General features: G+C 38.8%; 1 protein-coding gene across 6 annotated transcripts in view; it reads right to left on the bottom strand.

Annotated features, from left to right (window-relative positions):
- The window catches only part of CDH8 (cadherin 8), a 196,548-nt gene that overhangs the window by 84,636 nt on the left and 89,660 nt on the right, over window positions 1–22,252 (bottom strand). For all 6 annotated transcript variants that reach the window (XM_073307975.1, XM_073307976.1, XM_073307977.1 and 3 more), the window contains 2 exons: window positions 21,057–21,176; window positions 1,156–1,323 (listed from right to left, as the gene is read on the bottom strand). In XM_073307975.1, the coding sequence (XP_073164076.1) occupies window positions 1,156–1,323; window positions 21,057–21,176 (288 nt within the window). The remainder of the gene's footprint in view (window positions 1–1,155; window positions 1,324–21,056; window positions 21,177–22,252) is intronic.

Genomic DNA, 22,252 nt, shown 5'->3' with positions numbered 1-22,252 from the left:
AGCTTCATCTATAAATGTTTGCATCATTAAGGGGCACGTCACCTTAGATTGTATAACACTGATGTACAAGGCCATGTGACACAATGTGATGTGAAGTAAGAAACTCAGGGACTTCATCATATAACATAACAAGAGAAAAAAGGGGAAAAAAAGATTGTGCATTCAGTACTTATCACTTATAAACACCACTGAAATTAGGTATTAAAATAACTTTGTTCACAGTAACCCCTTATAGCTGCTTATTTTATTATATTTTCTTCTTCTCCCTCCACTTATATGCACCTATCCTAAGCTCTAGGGATGAAATTTACACTGTGTAGGGGTCTGGCATAAGACACTATTTAAATTCTCAAAAAAGGGCAAAGTGGAGTTTAAAATGGTGCATAGGTATCTCCATCTTGATGGGATGAATTTCACTTTGGACACACAAATAATTTGTTTTAAAATCACATATGTAGAGAAGTATAAGATGACCCAAAGTCAACATTAAAATATTTCCCAGCCCTAACTGCCTACCCACTTATCTAATCATCCAGGCTTTTTTCTGAAGGGTTAAGATTACACATTTGAGGAATATATTCTAACATGACATAAAAATACACTATTCCAAATAAAATCAAACCAGTTATGTTTCTTTTTTTAACTTTGAAACAGATTACAAAGCACTGCAGAGAAGCTCAGCAGGGTGCCAAATCATTTTAACCTAACCCAGCAAGACATGCATTGGAACCATAGCAGTAAATATGGATTTTGAATTAAAGGTCAACAATTAACTAGACTCATATTTTTTTTAAAAAAATCTCCTCTCATACTCAGTCAAACCTTTATTTCTTTTATCAACTATTTTAAAACTAGTCTTCTAAAACCTAGTATTACTGTACCTACCTTCACATAAGGCAGGAATAGAATTAAAAGTAACTAGAATCTTAGAGACAATACAATAAATAAATATTTCCTTCCTCCTTCTGCATGCTCATCAATGTATATGGGCACAACACTCTTTCCAAAAGCTCTTAATCAGTCCATGGTCCAGGATACTGTATTTCGCCCTTGCTACATTTTTGCAAAAAAACTCTGCAGTAAGCAAATGCAATATAAATGTTAAAATACAAAGACGTGTGTTACATATTAAATCAGGAGAACAGGCACACTTACTCTGTGCAAATTTGGGAGGGTTGTCATTAACATCAGTGAGTATAATTGTCACTGTTGTGGTTCCAGACAGTCCACCCATATGTCCGCCCATGTCCTTTGCTTGGATGACCACAAAGTATTCTTCTTTGGCTTCTCTGTCCATGTTAGGGAGGGCAGTTTTAATTATAGCTGGACAAAAAAAAGGAAAGGGAAAGGAATCATGAGGTTGGTTAGATTCATACCGAATTTACAATAAAGAAAAGAAAAAACACATGATAAGAATAGAGAAAGTTTTTCATGTAATTTCTATTTAGGCAAATATCAGTATAAAAAGTGAACTCTTATCTGCCCAGTTGAAGTTGGCTCTTTTTGATACCAAGGCAGAAAGAACTTGTAGACGTCCAGAAAAGTGTATGAGAGGTCTCCTGCCTTTTGTCTCATTAAAAATACAATGAAATTATAAACCAGCAGAGCAAAATCAATCAAGCCTCTGATATATTTTCATTTCTACAACTTACTTTCTGACATAAACTTAGATTCTTTCCCCACTGAGGTCAATATAAATTTTGCCATTAACATCACAAACAGCAGCAAATTACATAGTGCAAACAGAGCTTTTTTTCCAGAATCCCACAGTACAACAATTTAATAGATTTCAAAGCCAGAAGGGCCATTTTTAAATCTGACCTCATGAACAGCACAGGAAATGGAACCTCCTGCTGTAATTCCTGCATCAAACCCATAACTTCTGTTTGAGCGATGCAATATCTTTGAGAAAGATCTCCAGAACCAGCAGTCATTCATGTAGTCTTTGCTTAGGCAGAGCTCCCATTGCAAGTGTAGGGCAAGATTGGGTTCACATATTTAAAAGGGTTTTGATGAAGTGAAACAGCTCTGTGATTCTCAAAAATGTGATTTGGAGCTCTGAAAACAATATGGTTAATGGCCAAACTAAAACTCCTATCTTGCAGGGAGATCCATGCAGGTAGACTACTGCCCCCAACCCTCACCCCACCATAAACCCCCATTAAAGTCACGGTGCCTACATGGTTCTCATGGCAGTATTGGGGCCTGCAATGGGAAAAAAATAAACCTACACAAAATTAAAGAACAATATCACGCTTACAACAGCAGCAATATGATGCTATGCCTTGAAATTCACAACTTCCAATCATATAGAACAGACGTAATTTTAAAAAATAATAATTAGCCACATCACCACCCTTAAATCACTGCCATATTCACAGCATTCTCTATACTTAGAATGGGAAATACAACACCAAATATGCAGTGGAAAATTCAGCCATGTCCACCATAACAAAAAGAACCCCTATAACGGAAGCCTCTATAAATGTTAAATCAAAATACAACATAAAGTAGTTTCTCTGGGAAGGTTCCTCCCTGCCCCATTAATCCTGGTTTTGAATAATACTTTTTAATGAAATCATCTGTCTGTGAAAAGAGAGCAAGGAGTTCAAGTTATTGAATCATCTTAGTAGTAAGTGAAGCGTAAGAGTGCCAAGGGAAATCTAATCCACCAGTGCAGTGGTCTTTTTAAACCACGATGCTCTAGGGCTCTTATCAGGCATGGAAAAGAATGTCTCTTTCTAAGGGCCCATATTTCCAGAACTCTCAGCTGGAGGATACTGTTTATGTGGAAACACTTACACTAACTCAGTAAGAATTTAGGATTCACTTTTGTTTTAAAAAGGCAGCAATTCTAACACATGGCATAAAAAAAGAGTCACATGACAGATCACACATCTGTTTTCATTATCTTTTAACAAAATATTTACTTCTATTATGTGCAATTCTAAGAATTGCGTGGGTTATGTTCTCTGATAATCAGGATTTCTTTAAAACAAAATCATTGGATTATTTACCTATTGCGAATAGTACAATCCCGGAGCCTTCAAATGCCTCCTGCTCTGACAAGAAGGCTGATTTACATTAATAAGAATGAGCTCCGGGGAAAAAAGATACTCTGTTCTTGCAGGGCAGCAGGAAGGCTGAGGCTCCAGGATTATATGTATCTAGATATTTACAGTAAATATTATGGACCAAATTTGAAATGGAAGTATGAAGCTAGTCAAGACTGGATGTTTTACTAAAATATCTGCTCCAGAGGTTTTTTTGGGGGAAGTTCTATGGCTTGTGTTATACAGGAGGTCAGAATAGATGATCACAGTGATTCCTTCTGGCCTTGGAATCTACGAACCCTGCCAGTGTCAATGGATTGCATCTGTTCATTCCAGGCATGAAATTTTGTCTCGTATCTATCCCAGTTAGAGAGGGGCCTGATTCAGAACTCTGAATTCAATTATCCTTGAACTTCAGTGGTGGCTGGAATTCAAACCCAGAGCTAAATTTTATGGCTGAATATATGGCCAAATCAAAACCATGTTGGTGGGGGAGGAGGAGGCATGCTTATAAAAAATGAATACGCTCTCCTGCAGTAATCACATAGATCATTGCACTACCACTATTATGACAGGTTTCAGAGCAACAGCCGTGTTAGACTGTATTCACAAAAAGAAAAGGAGGACTTGTGGCACCTTAGAGACTAACCAATTTATTTGAGCATAAGCTTTTGTGAGCTACAGCTCACTTCATCGGATGCATACTGTGGAAAGTGTAGAAGATCTTTTTATATACACACAAAGCATGAAAAAATACCTCCTCCCACCCCACTCTCTTGCTGGTAATAGCTTATCTAAAGTGACCACTCTCCTTACAATGTGTATGATAATCAAGGTGGGCCATTTCCAGCACAAATCCAGGGTTTGACAAGAACGTCTGAGGGGGGGTGGGGTAGGAAAAAACAAGGGGAAATAGGTTACCTTGCATAATGACTTAGCCACTCCCAGTCTCTATTCAAGCCTAAGTTAATTGTATCCAATTTGCAAATGAATTCCAATTCAACAGTTTCTCGCTGGAGTCTGGATTTGAAGTTTTTTTGTTGTAATATAGCAACTTTCATGTCTGTAATCACGTGACCAGAGAGATTGAAGTGTTCTCCGCCTGGTTTATGAATATTATAATTCTTGACATCTGATTTGTTTCCATTTATTCTTTTATGTAGAGACTGTCCAGTTTGACCAATGTACATGGCAGAGGGGCATTGCTGGCACATGATGGCATATATCACATTGGTGGATGTGCAGGTGAACGAGCCTCTGATAGTGTGGCTGATGTTATTAGGCCCTGTGATGGTGTCCCCTGAATAGATATGTGGGCACAGTTGGCAACGAGCTTTGTTGCAAGGATAGGTTCCTGGGTTAGTGGTTCTGTTGTGTGGTATGTGGTTGCTGGTGAGTATTTGCTTCAGGTTGGGGGGCTGTCTGTAAGCAAGGACTGGCCTGTCTCCCAAGATTTGTGAGAGTGTTGGGTCATCCTTAAGGATAGGTTGTAGATCCTTAATAATGCATTGGAGGGGTTTTAGTTGGGGGCTGAAGGTGACGGCTAGTGGCGTTCTGTTATTTTCTTTGTTAGGCCTGTCCTGTAGTAGGTGACTTCTGGGAAATCTTCTGGCTCTATCAATCTGTTTCTTCACTTCTGCAGGTGGGTATTGTAGTTGTAAGAATGCTTGATAGAGATCTTGTAGGTGTTTGTCTTTGTCTGAGGGGTTGGAGCAAATGTGGTTGTATCGCAGAGCTTGGCTGTAGACGATGGATCGTGTGGTGTGGTCAGGATGAAAGCTGGAGGCATGTAGGTAGGAATAGCGGTCAGTAGGTTTCCGGCATAGGGTGGTGTTTATGTGACCATCGTTTATTAGCACTGTAGTGTCCAGGAAGTGGATCTCTTGTGTGGACTGGACCAGGCTGACGTTGATGGTGGGATGGAAATTGTTGAAATCATGGTGGAATTCCTCAAGGGCTTCTTTTCCATGGGTCCAGATGATGAAGATGTCATCAATATAGTGCAAGTAGAGTAGGGGCATTAGGGGACGAGAGCTGAGGAAGCGTTGTTCTAAGTCATCCATAAAAATGTTGGCATACTGTGGGGCCATGCGGGTACCCATAGCAGTGCCGCTGATCTGAAGGTATACATTGTCCCCAAATGTAAAATAGTTATGGGTAAGGACAAAGTCACAAAGTTCAGCCACCAGGTTAGCCGTGACATTATCGGGGATAGTGTTCTTGATGGCTTGTAGTCCATCTTTGTGTGGAATGTTGGTGTAGAGGGCTTCTACATCCATAGTGGCCAGGATGGTGTTATCAGGAAGATCACCGATGGATTGTAGTTTCCTCAGGAAGTCAGTGGTGTCTTGAAGGTAGCTGGGACTGCTGGTAGAGTAGGGCCTGAGGAGGGAGTCTACATAGCCAGACAATCTGCTGTCAGGGTGCCAATGCCTGAGATGATGGGGCGCTCAGGGTTTCCAGGTTTATGGATCTTGGGTAGTAGATAGAATATCCCAGGTCGGGGTTCCAGGATTTGATCTTGTGCGGATTTGATCTGTGCGGATTTGATCTTGTGTTTTACCAGCAGGAGAGTGGGTTTGTGTGGGGGGGGAGTGGGGGGGGGGGGTGAGAAAACCTGGATTTGTGCTGGAAATGGCCCAACTTGATTATCATACACATTGTAAGGAGAGTGATCACTTTAGATAAGCTATTACCAGCAGGAGAGTGGGGTGGGAGGAGGTATTTTTTCATGCTTTGTGTGTATATAAAAAGATCTACACTTTCCACAGTATTCATCCGATGAAGTGAGCTGTAGCTCACAAAAGCTTATGCTCAAATAAATTGGTTAGTCTCTAAGGTGCCACAAGTACTCCTTTTCTTTTAGCACTATTATAAGCTTCAGTGTTGTCAAGAGCTAATCGTGATTTTCTAACTAAATATTTAGTCAAAACTGAAATGGTTCAAGGGAAAGGGTCTGTTTAGATTAATCTCTTGATTCAAAAATAAAATTTTTAAAAAATGAAAATTGTCAAGATTGGATGCTTTGACATTTTGGAAACTAAAAAGAAAAAAAGTGTTTTTTTTTAAATGAGTTGTGTTTCAGATTTGAGTTAATTTATACTAAAAAGATTACAAATATGAAAAACAAAACATTTTGAAATTATCAAAATAAAACAATTCCATTGACCCAATCCATTTCCCTCCCAGGATTCCTGGTTCATGAAAATTTGAGATTTAGACTTTTTGTGACTATTTGGGAAAACATCTCAAAATTTCTGACAAGATGGTAAAACTGTTTCCCACCCAATTCTGTTGTGGACCATTATTCTAAAATACTGTGGGTTTTCTTAATATCATATAATCAGAATTTTGCCCTATCTTAATATGGGGCAGTCCTAAATTATGTAACACATTAGGGAGTGGGTGGGTTCTTAATTCTGCATGTTCGTTTTAGTGTTACAGTGTTATAAGGGGTGTGCGGGTCTTGAAAATCTCCTAAAACTGTATTATGTAATTTATGGACAGCCCCTAAATTCTGAATCAAATCCCTAGTTCTTAAACCTTGCAAATGAAAGAGGCAGGATCTGAATTATTTTTCAACTCAGGTCCATCTCTCTGATGGCTATGCTAAACACCTGCAGTAAGTGTGATTAGGAAATGGTTAATACAATCTAATCTTTCCTCATAAGTGTTAGGAAAACAGCCCTGCAGCACTATGTGCTCATATTATAACTGCTATTTTTACTGCTAGAACCAGCAGCAACCTGTCAACAGGGAACTTAAATTGTCCTTGTTACTCAGGCAAAAAGTCCTATTGACATCCATTGGAATTCTACGTGCTGAATAAGGGTCAATTGTGGTCCACTGCTTGAAAGAAAAGTGGGAGCAGAAAACTCACTGAAGGGAATGGAAATAATTTCTCAGAGGCACATAGTACACTAAATATGTCACAGGTGAAAAGAGCAGGGCCTTTTACTGCATGGGGAATTCCCACTGAAATCAATGGCAGCTCTCTCAAAAACAGCCGGTATGTTACAACTGACACACATTTGGTTACAGGGCCAGATTCTACTCCCTTATTCATGCTTAATAGAACTTTATGCCATAAACAACTTTCTTGAAATCAGTGGGACCACTCATGAAGTAAGATTCTACTAATCTTGAGTAAAGATATCAGAATATGGTCCATTATGAGTTTCTTTCGTATCAGGCCTGATCCAAAGATCATTAAAGCCATCCCTCTGGATTGACTTCAATCAGTTTTGGATCAGGCCCACTATTAAAAAGACATGGATTATTGCATTTCTTGGGATAATTCTCACTCACACTGTTTTCCCTCTCACTCACACAGTTAATCCAGATATTTGTCTCTCATTGCATGAAATAGGCAACACTGTGTTTGTGGAGTTGACAAAAAGGGGTGTTGTGGGGTGGAGATTTAAATACTCCAAAAACTTTGTATACCATAATAAAGGTTCCAAGTTTCTGATTTTTAAAGCATACAATTTCATTTTGCTGTGTTACCAGCACAACCATGTCATTTCAATGGTTTTAGACATATCCCAACATGAAGTGTCAGTTCATAAACCTTTTGCCATGGGCTGCAAGTCACAGACAAAGCTCAGTCTCAATTTCAAACAAAATAAAAAGGTAAAAAGAATAAGTTAATAGCCTCTGTTACTATCACCAGTTCTGAATGGTCTGTAACATCAAAGAAGTCTGAATTACAAGGGTTTACTGTCACCACCACTACAGCTATGCTCAATATCAATGGTATGCTGTCCAGCAAAAGAACAGAAGTGTCAGTATCTCTTAACAACCAGATTAACAAACACAAAAGCCCCCCTTTTCTCTGCGTCTTCAGCTAAATAAGTAATGTGATTAAAACAGGAGAAGATAAGAAGAGTTGAACACAGAGGGTTTCAGGACTGAGTCTCTGAAACTTATTTATTCTTTCACCTCATACACTGTATCGATCTTCAAGCTGTAGTCACAGGAATTACTCAAACTTTCTAACGTCTCTTAGAAAGCAATTGAAGCTCACCTAATATTAATGCTAATGCACTCCTTAGCGCACACGAAAATTAAGAGCCTGTTCATTCAACCTTCTCAATCCCAACTCAACTCAGAAAAAAACCTTGAATAAATAATCTTTGTGATATGCCCTGAAATGTGGGTTCTGATGGACTAAAATGGGAAAGGGGTAAGTCCCAGAGTAAAGAATTATGGCAGCTAGAGACATAAACTAATGGGGGGCGGGAGAATTATGAGAGTGGCTTAAAGCTAGGGAGGAGAAGAATAGTAAAGGCTGTGTCAATGAACCTGCAGAGAGTATTTCAGAGAGTCTAGTTGCTGAGGGGAGAGCTTTCTTAGACTGTAATCAATAAATAGATATCTAAAAGATATCTTATCTATGGAATCTATCTTCCCCAAAAGTCCCCAATATAGGAGTCACAATGTTTACGCTATGTTACTTTCTCTGAACAGCTATTGGTGTCACACTGCTCCATAGCAAATAAAACAGCTGCAGGATGGGATTTTCTTTTACAGTGGCCCTAAATGCATTCACTGAGCAATTTGCACAATCTGCCTCACGACTTGAATCAGTTAATATACACCTCTGTGGACAGCTTTCAGAAACTTGTTTGGAAGAGCACACAGTGTCTGACACTGGAAAAGATCAGGGAATAAGAACTGAGGCATCAGAGGCTGCAGATAGAGAGGAGGAAAAGGAGGAGCAAGCAGCACAAAAGTACTTGAGCATTTTTTCCCTTTGCCATTCCCACTCTTTCTATTCTCTTTTTTAAATGTCTATTAATATAGTTCTATAAAACAATACACAACAGTGTATATGTGGGGAAGTAGCAAAACACACGCAAACACTTAAAAAAACCCAACTTGGAATGATTCATTATCTCACCAATACACCACCTCCCAAGTGATCTCCTGTGTCTCATATTCCAATAGAGAAATTTCTGCCATATCTGTTGAAAGTAAGATATCAGAATTTTTCAGTTTTCTAAAGATCAGTCTCTGAGGGATGTACAGTTATGTCTGTTTTGTCTCCATCCTAATGCTAAGATCTTGGCACAGATTTTTACTTCTATGTGTAGTAGTAATTTAAGGCCTGATCCAACTCAATGGGAGTATTTTTAGTAAGGGAGGTTTGATTGAGCCCTGAGGCCTGATCCTGCAGGATCCTGAGCCCTATATCTACATGGAGCCCCACAGACTTCTACAGAGCTCTAAGCAGTACAGGGACTCTGCCCTTTTGGAGTCACTTGTGGGATCTGGGCCAAGGTCTCAGCGCTCATACAGACTAGTGGGATTCTACATTTCTTGAACACAAAAGAAATTATGTTAAGATGTGTGTAAAACTTTCCCTCAGTTTCCATTAGGACTAAACTTCATATTGGTCACAATAATTTTAAAAACATTTAGCCATCAAACCATCCTCCCTGGATATTTACCTACTTTTGAGTGCTGTCTTGGATTTTTGGGGATTTTTTTTTTGGTATGTTTGTTTTAGTTTATAACGAGAGAAGGAACTGTCAATGTCATCTTTATCAGGATCTGCTAATTTTACTCTAATTCTCTGTATAAAGTATTTATATATATTATACTCATTGAATAGTAGCACTGAGTTATGAGTTTGTTTAAGATTCAAATGAAAGAGGGCACAATTCTACTTGCTTGCTAAACAAACATTTTAAATCTCTTAAGACCTTAAGTGTTGGAAACTCTATATAAGAACCTAGAAACTGTTGTACTTTATTTGTCTAGATCTACCACATTTTGAATATTTTTGTGACTGCTTACATATTAGGCTTCCTTTTAATTAGACCTTGCACGTTTCCCATTGTGTATGAACTAACAGCATCTACATTTTCCTCCATATATGCATCTCTCTGTCTTTTAATAAAATCTCTTGAGATAGAAGCTGGTATGTTTTAGTAGACCCTATCTGGGTTTCATAGTTATGGGGAAAACAGTCTTTTCACCTGTTCTTACCAACTATTCAATTTATTCACTCAAGCATAAATTTTCAAAGGTACATACAAAATGTGAGAATAGATGAGATTGTTTTATGAGTGAAAAAGGCAGAATGAACATTTTTCACTGCATATCACATATGTAAACCCTGCATCCTTAGGATTTCATTTTATTTCTAATAGTACTCTGCCTAACTATAATTGCCCTTGATATTGCAGGAAGAAGAATGATACCACACACTGAATGAGGCAAGGACCCTGTGGAAAAAAATAGTATGCAGGTTAATTGCTAGGATCATCTGGGTGCATCTCGCCAAATCAATTTGCTGCTATTGCAAGGACCTCATGCATTGGTATTTCTCTGTTCACCCTATTCTCTGCAAGTAGTTTAGTCTACTGAGGTCTGAATACTTCGGTCTAATCCAGGTTCTTGGGTTCAATACAGGTGTAACTGAGTGGGAGTAGTAACCTCTGATGTGCAAAAGGTCAGGCTAGATGATCTGGTGGTACCTTCTGGCCTTAAACTCTATGGTTATTTGTCATTAGAAATTTTGTATCATAATGCATATATCCAAGGGGGCCAGAATAAGGTTGCACAAGAAATCTCATATTCAGGTATTTCCGAACTTTTCAGTGCTTGACTTTGCAACTTTGATGTTCTTTTAATGCAGATGTTTGAATATATTATAGAAGTAGTTACACTTGTTACAGAGATTGGCTGAGCTAGTAGGGTTCTCTCTGTGGGTCTTCAGCGACTCAACCCTCCAACCAAGCCACATACGTGGTCTTCCCCTCTGAGTATACAGTCCTAAGTTCTTATTATGGTACTGGTATGGGGCCATAGCTCTTAGTCTTCTTCACAGAGGCATTGCCTTCTTCAACCACCCAGCCGGGGCCCATCTCAGTACCCTCAGCTGCTGTCCTTTTCAGCAGCCCTCCCTGGGCTCAGTCTGGAACCAGATCAACAAGGGCCATCTCGGAACCCTTATCTGGTCTAGGCAGGTTCTGTGTTCAGTCCCCTGGGCTCAACCTGCCCGCACTGACCTTTCCTTGGTCCTGCTGCTCATTGAACCAGCCAGGCACCCGGTCTTTGGCAGTCTTCCCTGGGCTTGGCTTTGTGTGGTGAGCTCTCTGCAGTGACCTGTCCGTGGTCCTGCTGTTCGTCTAGCCAGCCTGGCACCGGGTACTCCCCCATCAAGCTCCACAAAGCAGCTAAAGGCTCTGTTCTGCTGCTTGCCTTTTATCTGGCCCTTCTGGCCCTTTACTGGTCGCTCCAGCAGCCCCTCTGATTGGCTGCTCCTCTGAAGTCACTCTAGCCTGCCTGGAGGACTTCTCACTGTTCTATTCTGGGGCAGGGTGACACAGGGCCATGAGAACTCCAGATCTAGTCCATCCTGCCACACAGGGGTAGTCAATAGGTGGATTGTGGGCCAAATCCAGACCACTAGATGCTTTTGAACCGATTGAAATCTTTTTATTTGCTTATACTAATCATCATTATTGTTATTGCGGTGTGAAAATTGTTTCTCTGGAGTCTGGACCTTGACTACACCTTGACAAAAAAGAATTCATTCTATTAAAGAACAAAATTAATCAGACAGTATCAAAAGTCTGCACTTCATACTCCATATCAGGAAGATACCTCAGTCTAATATAATCCACTAGCATTGTGAGGTGATATAGGTATTGATCTGCAGTGTTAGAAATACCAATATTATTACTACTTGGTAAATTTTAGAAGCAGAAATCATCCCTTTAGAGTCCAGACTCCTCTGTTCATAATGTTCTGTTCACTCCTATTTTCCAACCAGAAATCATTGTAATTATTTTCAAACGTCCACAGTGGTTAAATCTTTTCCTTATGAATATGAAAAGACAACTCTTCTCCTGTTGTGATCAAGGGGCCCGATCCTACAGCTTTTACCCATGAGAATTATCCTTTTGACTCACGAATGAAAACAAGGACTTCAGAATTTAGCCCCAGGTCTGCAGCACAAGCAATCTCTCTGCAAAAGACTCTCCGCACTGGGTCATCACCAAGACAACTCACAGGATCTACTAAGGACAGTTAGCCTTATAAATGCCTTAATACATCTCCTAAGGATAAAAGGAGCTTAGTATACAGTGACAGGAAAAACTGCACACTTGCTTTGAAAATGTGGCCTTCTGAGTGCATCTTCAGCACTGCTTCTAGCACTGTCAAACAAAGAAAATTCTACTTAGTGAAGCCAAAAATGAATCACTGCTTCCCAGATTTTGAAACAGGAACCAGATTCTGATTGGACACACCAATGATTAAAATTGAGGTATTCTACATTTACACCAATATAATTGTGATCACAACCTGGCCTGACATTTTCCATTCAAACACTAGGAAGAGCAAGAAGAAAGAGCTGGGAAGATTCTCTGGTTGAGGCATGACAGACTTGCCCCACACCAGTGTAGATTCAAAGATAACAACACTGGAAAATTCCTCTTGAGCTGTCTTGTCCAGCAATAGTGAGGAGGAGAGGTAAAAAAAGGTAGTACTCGGCTCTGCTCACTTAAGCTGTGCCCATAATCCTATGTGTGGCTAACAATCTTAAGGGATCTACTAAAATGTCAAATATAAGTATGTCAACAGCTCTAACATTGAAATTGACACCACTGGGGTTCAGTTTTTAACAGCCCTTGTTGATAAATGAGAGTTAGTTTCCACTTCTTTTAGAACTAAGGGGCCAAATTCTGCTTTCAGCTGGAGCTGGGTGAAATTTTTCAGATGAATAGTTTATTTGCCAAAAAAAACAGTTTTGGTTGACCTGAAACTATTCAAAAATTTGACACGAATTCACCAAATTCTCTCAGACATTTTTTTCTCAGCTAGATTCACAAGTGGACTTAGGTGTCATTCACAAAACAGAGAAGAAGAATATAGTGATGATCCCCCTTTTTAACATCCAGCCCAGTGGCTAGGCTACTCACTTTGGATATATATGGGAGAACAAGGTTCAACGCTCCACTTTGCCTGAAGCAGAGCACGGATTTGAACTTGGGTTTCTCAGGTGACAGCCCTATTTACTGAGTAATAGGGTATTTAGGGCAAGTCTTTCTCAGGGCTTGTCTACACTTACTGGGGGATTGACACACAGGAATCAATGCATCGGTGGTTGATTTACCGGGTCTAGTGAAAACCCACTAAACTGACCACAGATTGCTCTCCTGTCAACTCCTGTACTCCACTGGATCTAGAGGAGTAAATGGAGTTGATGGGAGGGCATCTTCTGTCGACATTGCATAGTGAGGACCCTGTGGTAAGTAGATCTAAGCTACTTTGACTTGAGTTATGCTATTCCCGTAACTCAAATTGCGTAGCTCAGGTTGATTATTTCCTGTAGTGTAGACAAGGCCTCAGTCTCTCCTGTTGAAGCTGTTCTACTTTGTATATAATATTTTATTAGTCTTTGGGCCATAGAGAAATGGAATTGAATTCCAATCTCCCACATCCCAGATGAATGCCTTAACCATTGGGCTAAAAGTTGTACAGGGGAAACAACCCCCTTCTCTAGCTAGTGTGTGAATCTAACCCATTAAAAACGCTAGGAAACAAAATCTTTTGGGTTGAACAAAATGTTTTATTTGACCCAAAATTGACTTATTCAATTAACTGAAAATTCCAAAAGTGTTTGGAGTCAGTTTGACTTCAACCTTTTTTCTTTTCAATTTTTCAGAACTGCTAGCAAAGCACCCCACCCCCCAAAAAATTGGTTATTTGCCCAGATAGACTCTCATTTACATAGGTGCAAATCCTATTATTTTCAGTAGGTGTTATACCTATTTAACAGAATAGAATTTAAACCACAGGTTCACTCTGTCTGCATGCTTATTAAGACAGCACAACATTCAGTCTCATTCAATACACAATCAAAAGAACTAGAAAGCTACAAAAAAACTATTTTAAATGAAAACTTAAATCTGCAATAACTAGTGCAGCTCCCACACAGCATTAGCTGGTAAAGAGAGACACAGAGCCATGGCTCAATCAAAGCCCAGAAGAACACAGAGCAGTTTCTCCCTCTGTACTAATTCCAGTAGGGTTTAATTCTAAACTATTTAGAAAGCCTGTAGAGAAAATGAGGACTTGTGGCACCTTAAATTTATTTAAGCATACGCTTTCATGAGCTACAGCTCACTTCATCGGATTCATTCAGTGGAAAATACAGTGGGCTGTACAAGTCCTCATTTTCTTTTTGCGGATACAGACTAACACGGCTGCTACTCTGAAACTTGTCTAGAGAAAATGGTTCATCTCCCTTCCAAGGCAGTTCATTACACAGCTCCAGATTGCATTTCTTGTATCAAAGCTCAATTTTCCCCATCTCTCTTTCTAGTCTGAGGATGTTACGTCTCCATTTTACCACACATAATTACAATAATAGTCCTTTCCCCTCCCTCTTATTAACACCTGTCTAATATTTGTGCAATGATTTCATATCCTCCCTTAATCACATTTTAATCAGTTTATACAAATAAAGTTTAGTCAATCTCTCATCACATCATATTCTTTCATCACTCTCGCCTTTGTTGGCCACCTATGAACTTTCTCCAGTTTTTCCAATAGCCTTTTTATAATGAAGAACCTTATATCTGCTCGCAGTACTCCTAGGGTCATTTTTCCTAAGGCTATACAGAATGTAGCATTTATTAATAAATTAGGTGATTTCCCAGCTAGACAGAGGAAGTCAATTGTGCCAGAAACGTTTGTAATGTAATGTATTTTATACTGTTTATATTATTTTGTTTGTACGCTATTCCGAACATGGTTGTGAAATGAGAGGGAGCAAATAAAGACTGAAGAATGATCAGAGTTAAAATACAAGACTCAGGCATGCCCATTTGCAGGTGCAATATCTACCATTAGATTGGCTTACTCATGTATGTTCCAGCTTGAGAACCACCAGGTATCTCAACTTCAGCAATATGGCCTAGGGAGAGGGGTCGGACCAAGTCCCAAACCATTTAGGCCTTTGTAGCTTAAAACCAGACACATTGAATTCCACCTAGAAACTCATGGTGAGAGCACATCACACAGTGGTTAGTCCCATTCAAATCAGTAGGCAGTGGCTTCAATTCAGCCCTTGCTTGGCTCACCAGAAATTAATGGGACCAGTGAATGGCTAAGGTACTTCTCAACACAAGTAACGGTGGCGGGATATAGTTTGTATTTTGTAGATTCTCTAAGACTTGCAATCTGAGTTAGTCATGGAGGACACGTGTGTGATATGAACACCTGTCATCTCTCAATTGGATTGGTTTCCTACGGATGTTCAACACATCTGCATCATGGAAACCCTTCAGTCACTAACAATCAGGGCTGAATTCAAGTCAATGACCTTGCGTGAAAGTTTCCATTTTTCTCTGACAAACGACCTCAGCTCTCTAGATCTCCTGGTTTCCATGTTTTTTATCTCAGTTTTATTGAATCAGACTCTACCCATGACAGCCAGACCAGGTCTAAAGTACCAGCACTACACTGTGCAGCTTGTAGCACCGTAGGACACATATTTCCTACATTGATAGAAGGGGCTTTTCTAAGTGTAGTTAATCCATCTCTCCAAGAGTGGGTAAAAATTCTTCTGTTGGCCTAGCCATGTCTACCCCCAGGGATTAGGTCGTCCTAACTGCCGCACTCAGGGCACAACATTTTTCACAGCTCTGAGCCACATACCTAGGTTGAATTGAATACACTAATTTTTTAGTGTAGACAGGGCCCCAGTGAGCAGTTCCAAGACAGCCTCTTTTAAAATGTAAAACATTTACTGCTTTATAAACAATCAGGGTTTCCGTTTGAATAATATACTGTGCCTTCTAGTATAATAAAGCAATATGTTAAACTGCAGCCTTCACGAAACTTTATTTCAAAGACAGTGTAGGAGTTACAGTATTTTAATAAGTTCATATGAAATGTAAATAAGTCAGACAGTTGAAAATGTATTTTCTCTGACACCTCTATATTGTAGAACACCGTGTCACTTCAGATTATGTTCCATTATGATAATCATATTGTAAAACTGACTGTTGTGATTTAATATCTTAGGAAAAGCTGAAAAATGAGAACTATTCTTGAGCTTCTTCTTGGGGAAAAAATTGTAAGTGAGTGACTTATTGGAGAGTAAATGCAATTTGCATACCTTTATAAATAATATCAGAATCCTGTCTTAACACCGAACATTGGAAAAATTAAGCCACGGCTCCATATATCTGTCTGACAAGCTATAGTTATGATTTATGGAGGTGACAGTTATTTAGTCCAGTGAGAGTTACATCACTAATTTGGTGTCATAACTTGGTGTCATACAAAATCTTCATTTAAAAAATATTTATTTATTTTTCCTCTCTAACTTATGAATTAACAGCCTTGTTAAAACTCATCTGTAGAAGAAACCATGCAGGTGGAAAGGAGGAGAGAATTATATCCAGAAAGTATTTTCCTCAAACTGTGATAATGACATTTAATAGAAAGATTAATAATATAATGACATTTAATAGAAAGACTGGATTACTTTCTGGGATGTGCACTATAACCTACATAATAGAGTTGGAAAATCATAATTTGAGAAATACTATGGAATACTATGAAAATGCATTTTTCATAAAAGGTAATGGAAAATGACTGTTTTAAGCAGGGGTCTTCTACCAATACTTATGACTATACATGCAGCCACACAGAAATGTGCCAAACAAACTGAAAACCAGTGTCAGAGTCTTGACTAAGGATCTGATTCAACAAGATCCTGTAGCCCATTTATGGCAGGTAGGCAGGTGCAAAGAGGAAGCAAGGCAGCCCTAAGGCTTCCCAAAGAATATCCCCAGGCACAGCAGGCCTCTACAGTGTACACAAGGCAAAGAGACGAGTCTCCCTGCGCTTAACCATCTCTGCTGTGGTGCCCAGTGTACGAGGATATTCCAGGGCTGGGGTGGGCCAGAGGAGGAAGGAAGCAGGAGATGATGTAACTAGGGAAGATCCTATCAGTTCTGTGATTTTATACTAACTATAGGGGTCATTGTAACAGGCATAAATCTAGCCTGTGCCAGAAACTGAACCTGAATAGAGGAGGCAACAAGCCACCTTCATTCTAACACCGCACTAGGCGCTGGCATCACCACAGAGAGGAATCTGGATGAAAATTTTCAAAAGACAGTCATCTCAGACAATATTGTACTGCAACATCTGAGGGATGGAAAATATAAATATGGATTTTTAAGTAGTTCACATTTTTATATGCATCCATTCATACAGGGATGCTTTTATCTGTGGCACAGAATTGTAGAAATAATATGAGTGCACAAATATCTGTATTATATGTGGAAAGCTCCTGCACTTCATATGGATGTATGAAAATGGAACCACAGAGGAAAAAACAGAAATCAGCTACGCTACTTGAAATTGCCTCCTTCTGAAGGTTTTCCTTCATTTTTACATCTGTTTCTGGCAAGATCATACTCTAACTACTCTAAGTTGTTATATTAGTGCCCTATCACCACTGCATCTGAACACCTCTCAGGAGTTAAACTACCACAAATATTCCCACGCTTAGCGTATTAGGAGTACATTGTCCTAGCCTATTCAGCAAGGGAAAAAAATACTAGTTGTGAGGCACTCACATTTCTAAGATTAGACACATATAAGAAAGAGCCCAGGATGTCTACTTTAATTCTGCTTGCTCCTCTGAAGACCCAGACTTTTTGTCTTTGTTAATATGCATCCTCCCCCCACTTCACCTGCTAATGTTAATTTTTAAGTTTTACTATTCAAATTGTAAAGTTGCTGAACTCCAGAAATGCACAGAGAATACTGTCATTTGCATGTTTTATTCATCGCTACCTGGAGAAGGTGAAATTTACAATGCCACAAACTGCTAGGAAATTGTAACTATATTTGATCTATTACTATTGGCTTTCTGAGACTGAATGCAACAAACCATAAAAGTGTCCTGGTGTGTATCAGGCATTATCAATCCTATTACTCCCAGATGCTCAGATTATCAGGAAAACTTGCTGCATATTTCCTCCTCAGTTTCTGAAACCAGTGCAACTCTTTGGAAGCCCCTTGACTATAAAACTTTAGTCTACCTGAATACTCCATTTCAACAGTAACAGTGCAAAGCTGTAGTTTCTACAAGGCTAGTATTCACTTTTGATGTGCCAGATAAATTTTATGTCAATGAGTATTTGTTTAGCCATTTTATATTCTAGACAACAAGGTTATGCAGATGTCATTTCTATGATTTAATATTTAGTATGGCTCATGGTTCCTCTAGGATCTACCCCCAATAACTCCCCAGCATGACACTGCAATTTGTTTTAAAATTTAAAGACAGGATGATCTGATCTGGTATGCACTGGTGTACAGAAATAGAAAGGAACCCTCTCACTCCTCTGTGCTGACAGGCCATATTAAACATAGCAACATGAGTCAGAGAGCAGCATCCATGGAGTCACTCCCCTTCCCACACAGGTCAGGAGGAAGTGGGCAGGGAAAGGGTAGAGTTTTGGCTCCTCCCCCACAGCATGTGAGCCAGATCAGATGCGCTGGTGATGAAGGGGATACAATCTGTGCCAAACTTAAATCTGGGGAAAATTATTTCTCCCATAGAGTAAGGAGGAATCCTGGACCCGGACTGTGGGTCACAATATGGTCCCTGGGACTACTTCTGTGGCAGCACACTTATTCAGGATCTGTCACAATTGAACCCTATATGAGTTAATGCATTTTAGAGAACTGATTTATCACCTTTATAAAAAGAACTCACTGAACTGCTACTGATAGCACTGTTGATGAGTGGAAATGAGGTGGGGAAATGTAATACTAATGAAACAGGAGAAAAATCATGATTTGTAGGTTCACAAAAAATCCTCAGAGATTTTACTGGCTTTCATGAAAATAAACATCTGCTTTCCTGGAAGATAAATTGTTATTTCTTGTATTAAGCAGTTTTCCCAGAAAGAAAAAGAGCCAATATTGGTAAAAAAAAAAATTGAAATATAAATAATAAACCGAGGGCAAATTCACAACATTTTAGGTTTGGGATTTTTGCCATGAAGGTCATTTTGAATGAAATAAATGAAAAAGCTTCACCTTGGATAAACAAAACACTTTTCAGCTCCTCTTTGAAAGCTGCTAGTTTTGCACAGCTCTTGAGAACAGCTAAAGGACTTATGAACATGTGCATCAGGAGCTGCTCCTTGGAGAATCCAAGAAATTGGTGATTAAAAAGCCCTATTAAGTCTTCTAATGCATCCTCTGACTAAAGCTATATTGTTCTGTACAGTTTATTTTCTAGTGCTTTACCAGGTCTTTCAAATATTTCCAGCAATGGGAATTCTACTACTTCACTTTGATAATAATTTCACAGTATAAAAGATCTCACTGTTAGGTATGGGTTCCCCTGCCTCGATATTCAAACGAAGTTTTCCTTTATTTCATTTTATTATATTACCCTATGGCTATTACCTCCTGGACCACTTTAAACTATTTTTCTTCCTGAAAGATTCTGGTGTCTGAAGCACAGAACACACTGAATACTACATTTGTTGCACTAGATATATACCAATATATCTAACTCTAGTCATTACTATATATAATATTTTGTAATATCTTATGTTTGAAAGGTATTATAGAAACCAAATAATATGTTCTAAGGCCCCAAAAGGGACTCTGCATGGTCAGGCCTCTGCCTACATACATATATGCAGATGCACGATATAGGGACTAAGTGGTACTTCAGCTAGGATGAGAAAATTCTTCAATGGGAAGAGGGGACTGCCCTATGCCATTCAATGGACGTGTTTCTCTCTGGCAACAGAAAATCACTATAATTTCATTGTGCTGCATTCAGAAGAGATTTTCATAGACCTGAGATTCACGTAAGGCATACAATGTATTAATAAACCATGCTGCAAAAGGACAGTTCCATAGCCATGGTTGCTTTTGATTTTTCTTCTGACCACATGAAAACACTTTATTAGAGTGATCTCTGTCATATTATATGCATAACACACTATTATAGGCTCACAGACACCTCTGTTTATTATAGTCAATGAACAACAGTTTTCCTTGTGCAACTCAGCTGAAGCCAAGAGGAATTTATTGGTGTGTCAAGCAAGGTAAAAATCGGGCTCATTTTAACTGATTTAGGAGCATCATCTAATAATTTCTTCTGAACAGAACTTTTTGGTGTTGATGAAAGATTTAATCTGCATAAGCATGAGATGGCTGCTTTACTTATGAATGGCAAAGTTATTTCAGGTAATTTTAGTTAGACTTTTCTTTTCCTTCTGAGGCCAGCACAACTGACTTACAGTAACTAACATGAAAAAATATGAAAATTAACATTGGGAAAAAAGACAACAGAACAAATCTCTCCAAAACATTTCTCAATAGCTTTTTTGCTTTAAATGTGGCATAAGCAGAATAAACAATGTGGGGTTGGCTTTTTTAGCGCTTCTTTGAAGTGACCTACATTATCAGACATTTACTAATGGCATTGCAAATGATGAGAAATAAAGCCATCTCAAATTCATGCAAATAAAACATATTCTCTGTCCCCAGATCCATCCAATCAAGGAATACAAATATTTCTAAATGAAAGCACACATTATATTCACTAAAATACCCAAGCCAAACCCTACAGTCTTTAGCCAGAAATTCTAAAGTCTTTTATTAAAAAATATAATATATTCATGACAATCCCCAGGCCAAATCAGACAGTCCCTAACCAGTTGTTAGTCATACAGTAATGGGCGTTTTGCTTCAGTAACTTCTACAGTATTGGCTTTGGCATTATTATCAGCATCACTAATAGAGGATTTTTTTTTAAATCATCATCAGATCACGACTGGAAACGAATCAGATACTCATAGATTACAGCCTGACTAATGCTGACAGACATCTCTTTACATATCGTGTTTAAGTGCAGTGAGTGAAATATTCAGAAAATGCTGCTTCTTATGTATATTGTTACCTGGAGAGTCCTAATTCAGGGTCACCTACCTGTATGCGGTTCAATGGAGAAGTAAGGCTGTCCTTCCAAAATGCTGTAAACCAGCTTTGCACTATTTCCATAAACTGGATCATCTGCATCTGTGGCCGTTACTTTAGTAACAAAGGTACCTAGTTTAAAAGAATATTTAATTAACATTTCAGTTCTTGCCAGAGATTTGTATGTTTCTTTATGAAAAAAATCAATTTGTTTAAATCTATACAGAAATTCATGAAGTGAGAGATGTCAGTAAAATGAAAAAGTAATCAGTTATGACTTAAAACATTATTCAGAGAGCACAGACAAAACATTATGCTTTGAGAAGAAATATGCCACCAGCCTAATGTTCTAGATAAAGCAAAACCTTTTTAGTAGTTGTATTATTTAAGGTTCCTTTATAGAATGCATTTTAAAGTTACGGTTAGATCTATGCAGACTTCAAGCATTTGCAAAGGGAATCATATCAAAGGGATACGAAATACAAGGTTAATACAGTAATACAATATAATATGTTGCACTTAAGTTTTGAAAAAGCACATTTGAAAGAACCTGGCCAACTTACAGTGGCTGCATAGAAAAGTAATAATATAAAGGATTTTTCTCTCTTTTTCTTTAGCTTCCAGCTACAATAATGGTTTGATGTGGCCAGAGTCAAGGCCTCTTGTTTCTGAAATGACTCCCCATCACTGAGGGGGTCCACTTCCTAGCTGCCATTGTGCCTTCACTAACCTGTCTAGAAAAGAAAATAAACAAAGACATGACAAGAAATTGTTCATTTTCCTTCTCAGACCACACTCTGGCTTCTGACTGTGTAGAAAGCCACATCAAATCAAACTCAAATGTGCTTCATGGTTTTGTTGCAGCGACTTCTTTTGAATGACTTTAAAAAAATAATGATGACACTAATTAAGCTAGTTCATATGCAAAAAACACAATATCGAGAGAGAAAGAGAATGAGAAAGTGAGACAGAGTTTGAGGGCTGAATTATGCTTCTTGTGAGCTGAGATATGCTTGCCAAGGAAAAGAATAACAGCATCCACCAAGATGTGCCCTCTCTCTGGGTCTGTTGGCATTGCTATAAATGATGGCTCATGCCTGCTCTTTGTCCCTGTGTGCTGCTGAACCCAGGTTATGCCTGACTCCTGTATGGGAACACTAAGTGCAGGGTCTCCCTTTGCTCTTTACATGCACTTTGCTCCCCTTTAC

The sequence above is a fragment of the Lepidochelys kempii genome, chromosome 12, assembly GCF_965140265.1.
Source record: "Lepidochelys kempii isolate rLepKem1 chromosome 12, rLepKem1.hap2, whole genome shotgun sequence".
Lineage (NCBI taxonomy): Eukaryota > Metazoa > Chordata > Testudines > Cheloniidae > Lepidochelys > Lepidochelys kempii.
This window is presented reverse-complemented; position numbering and strand designations above follow the sequence as displayed.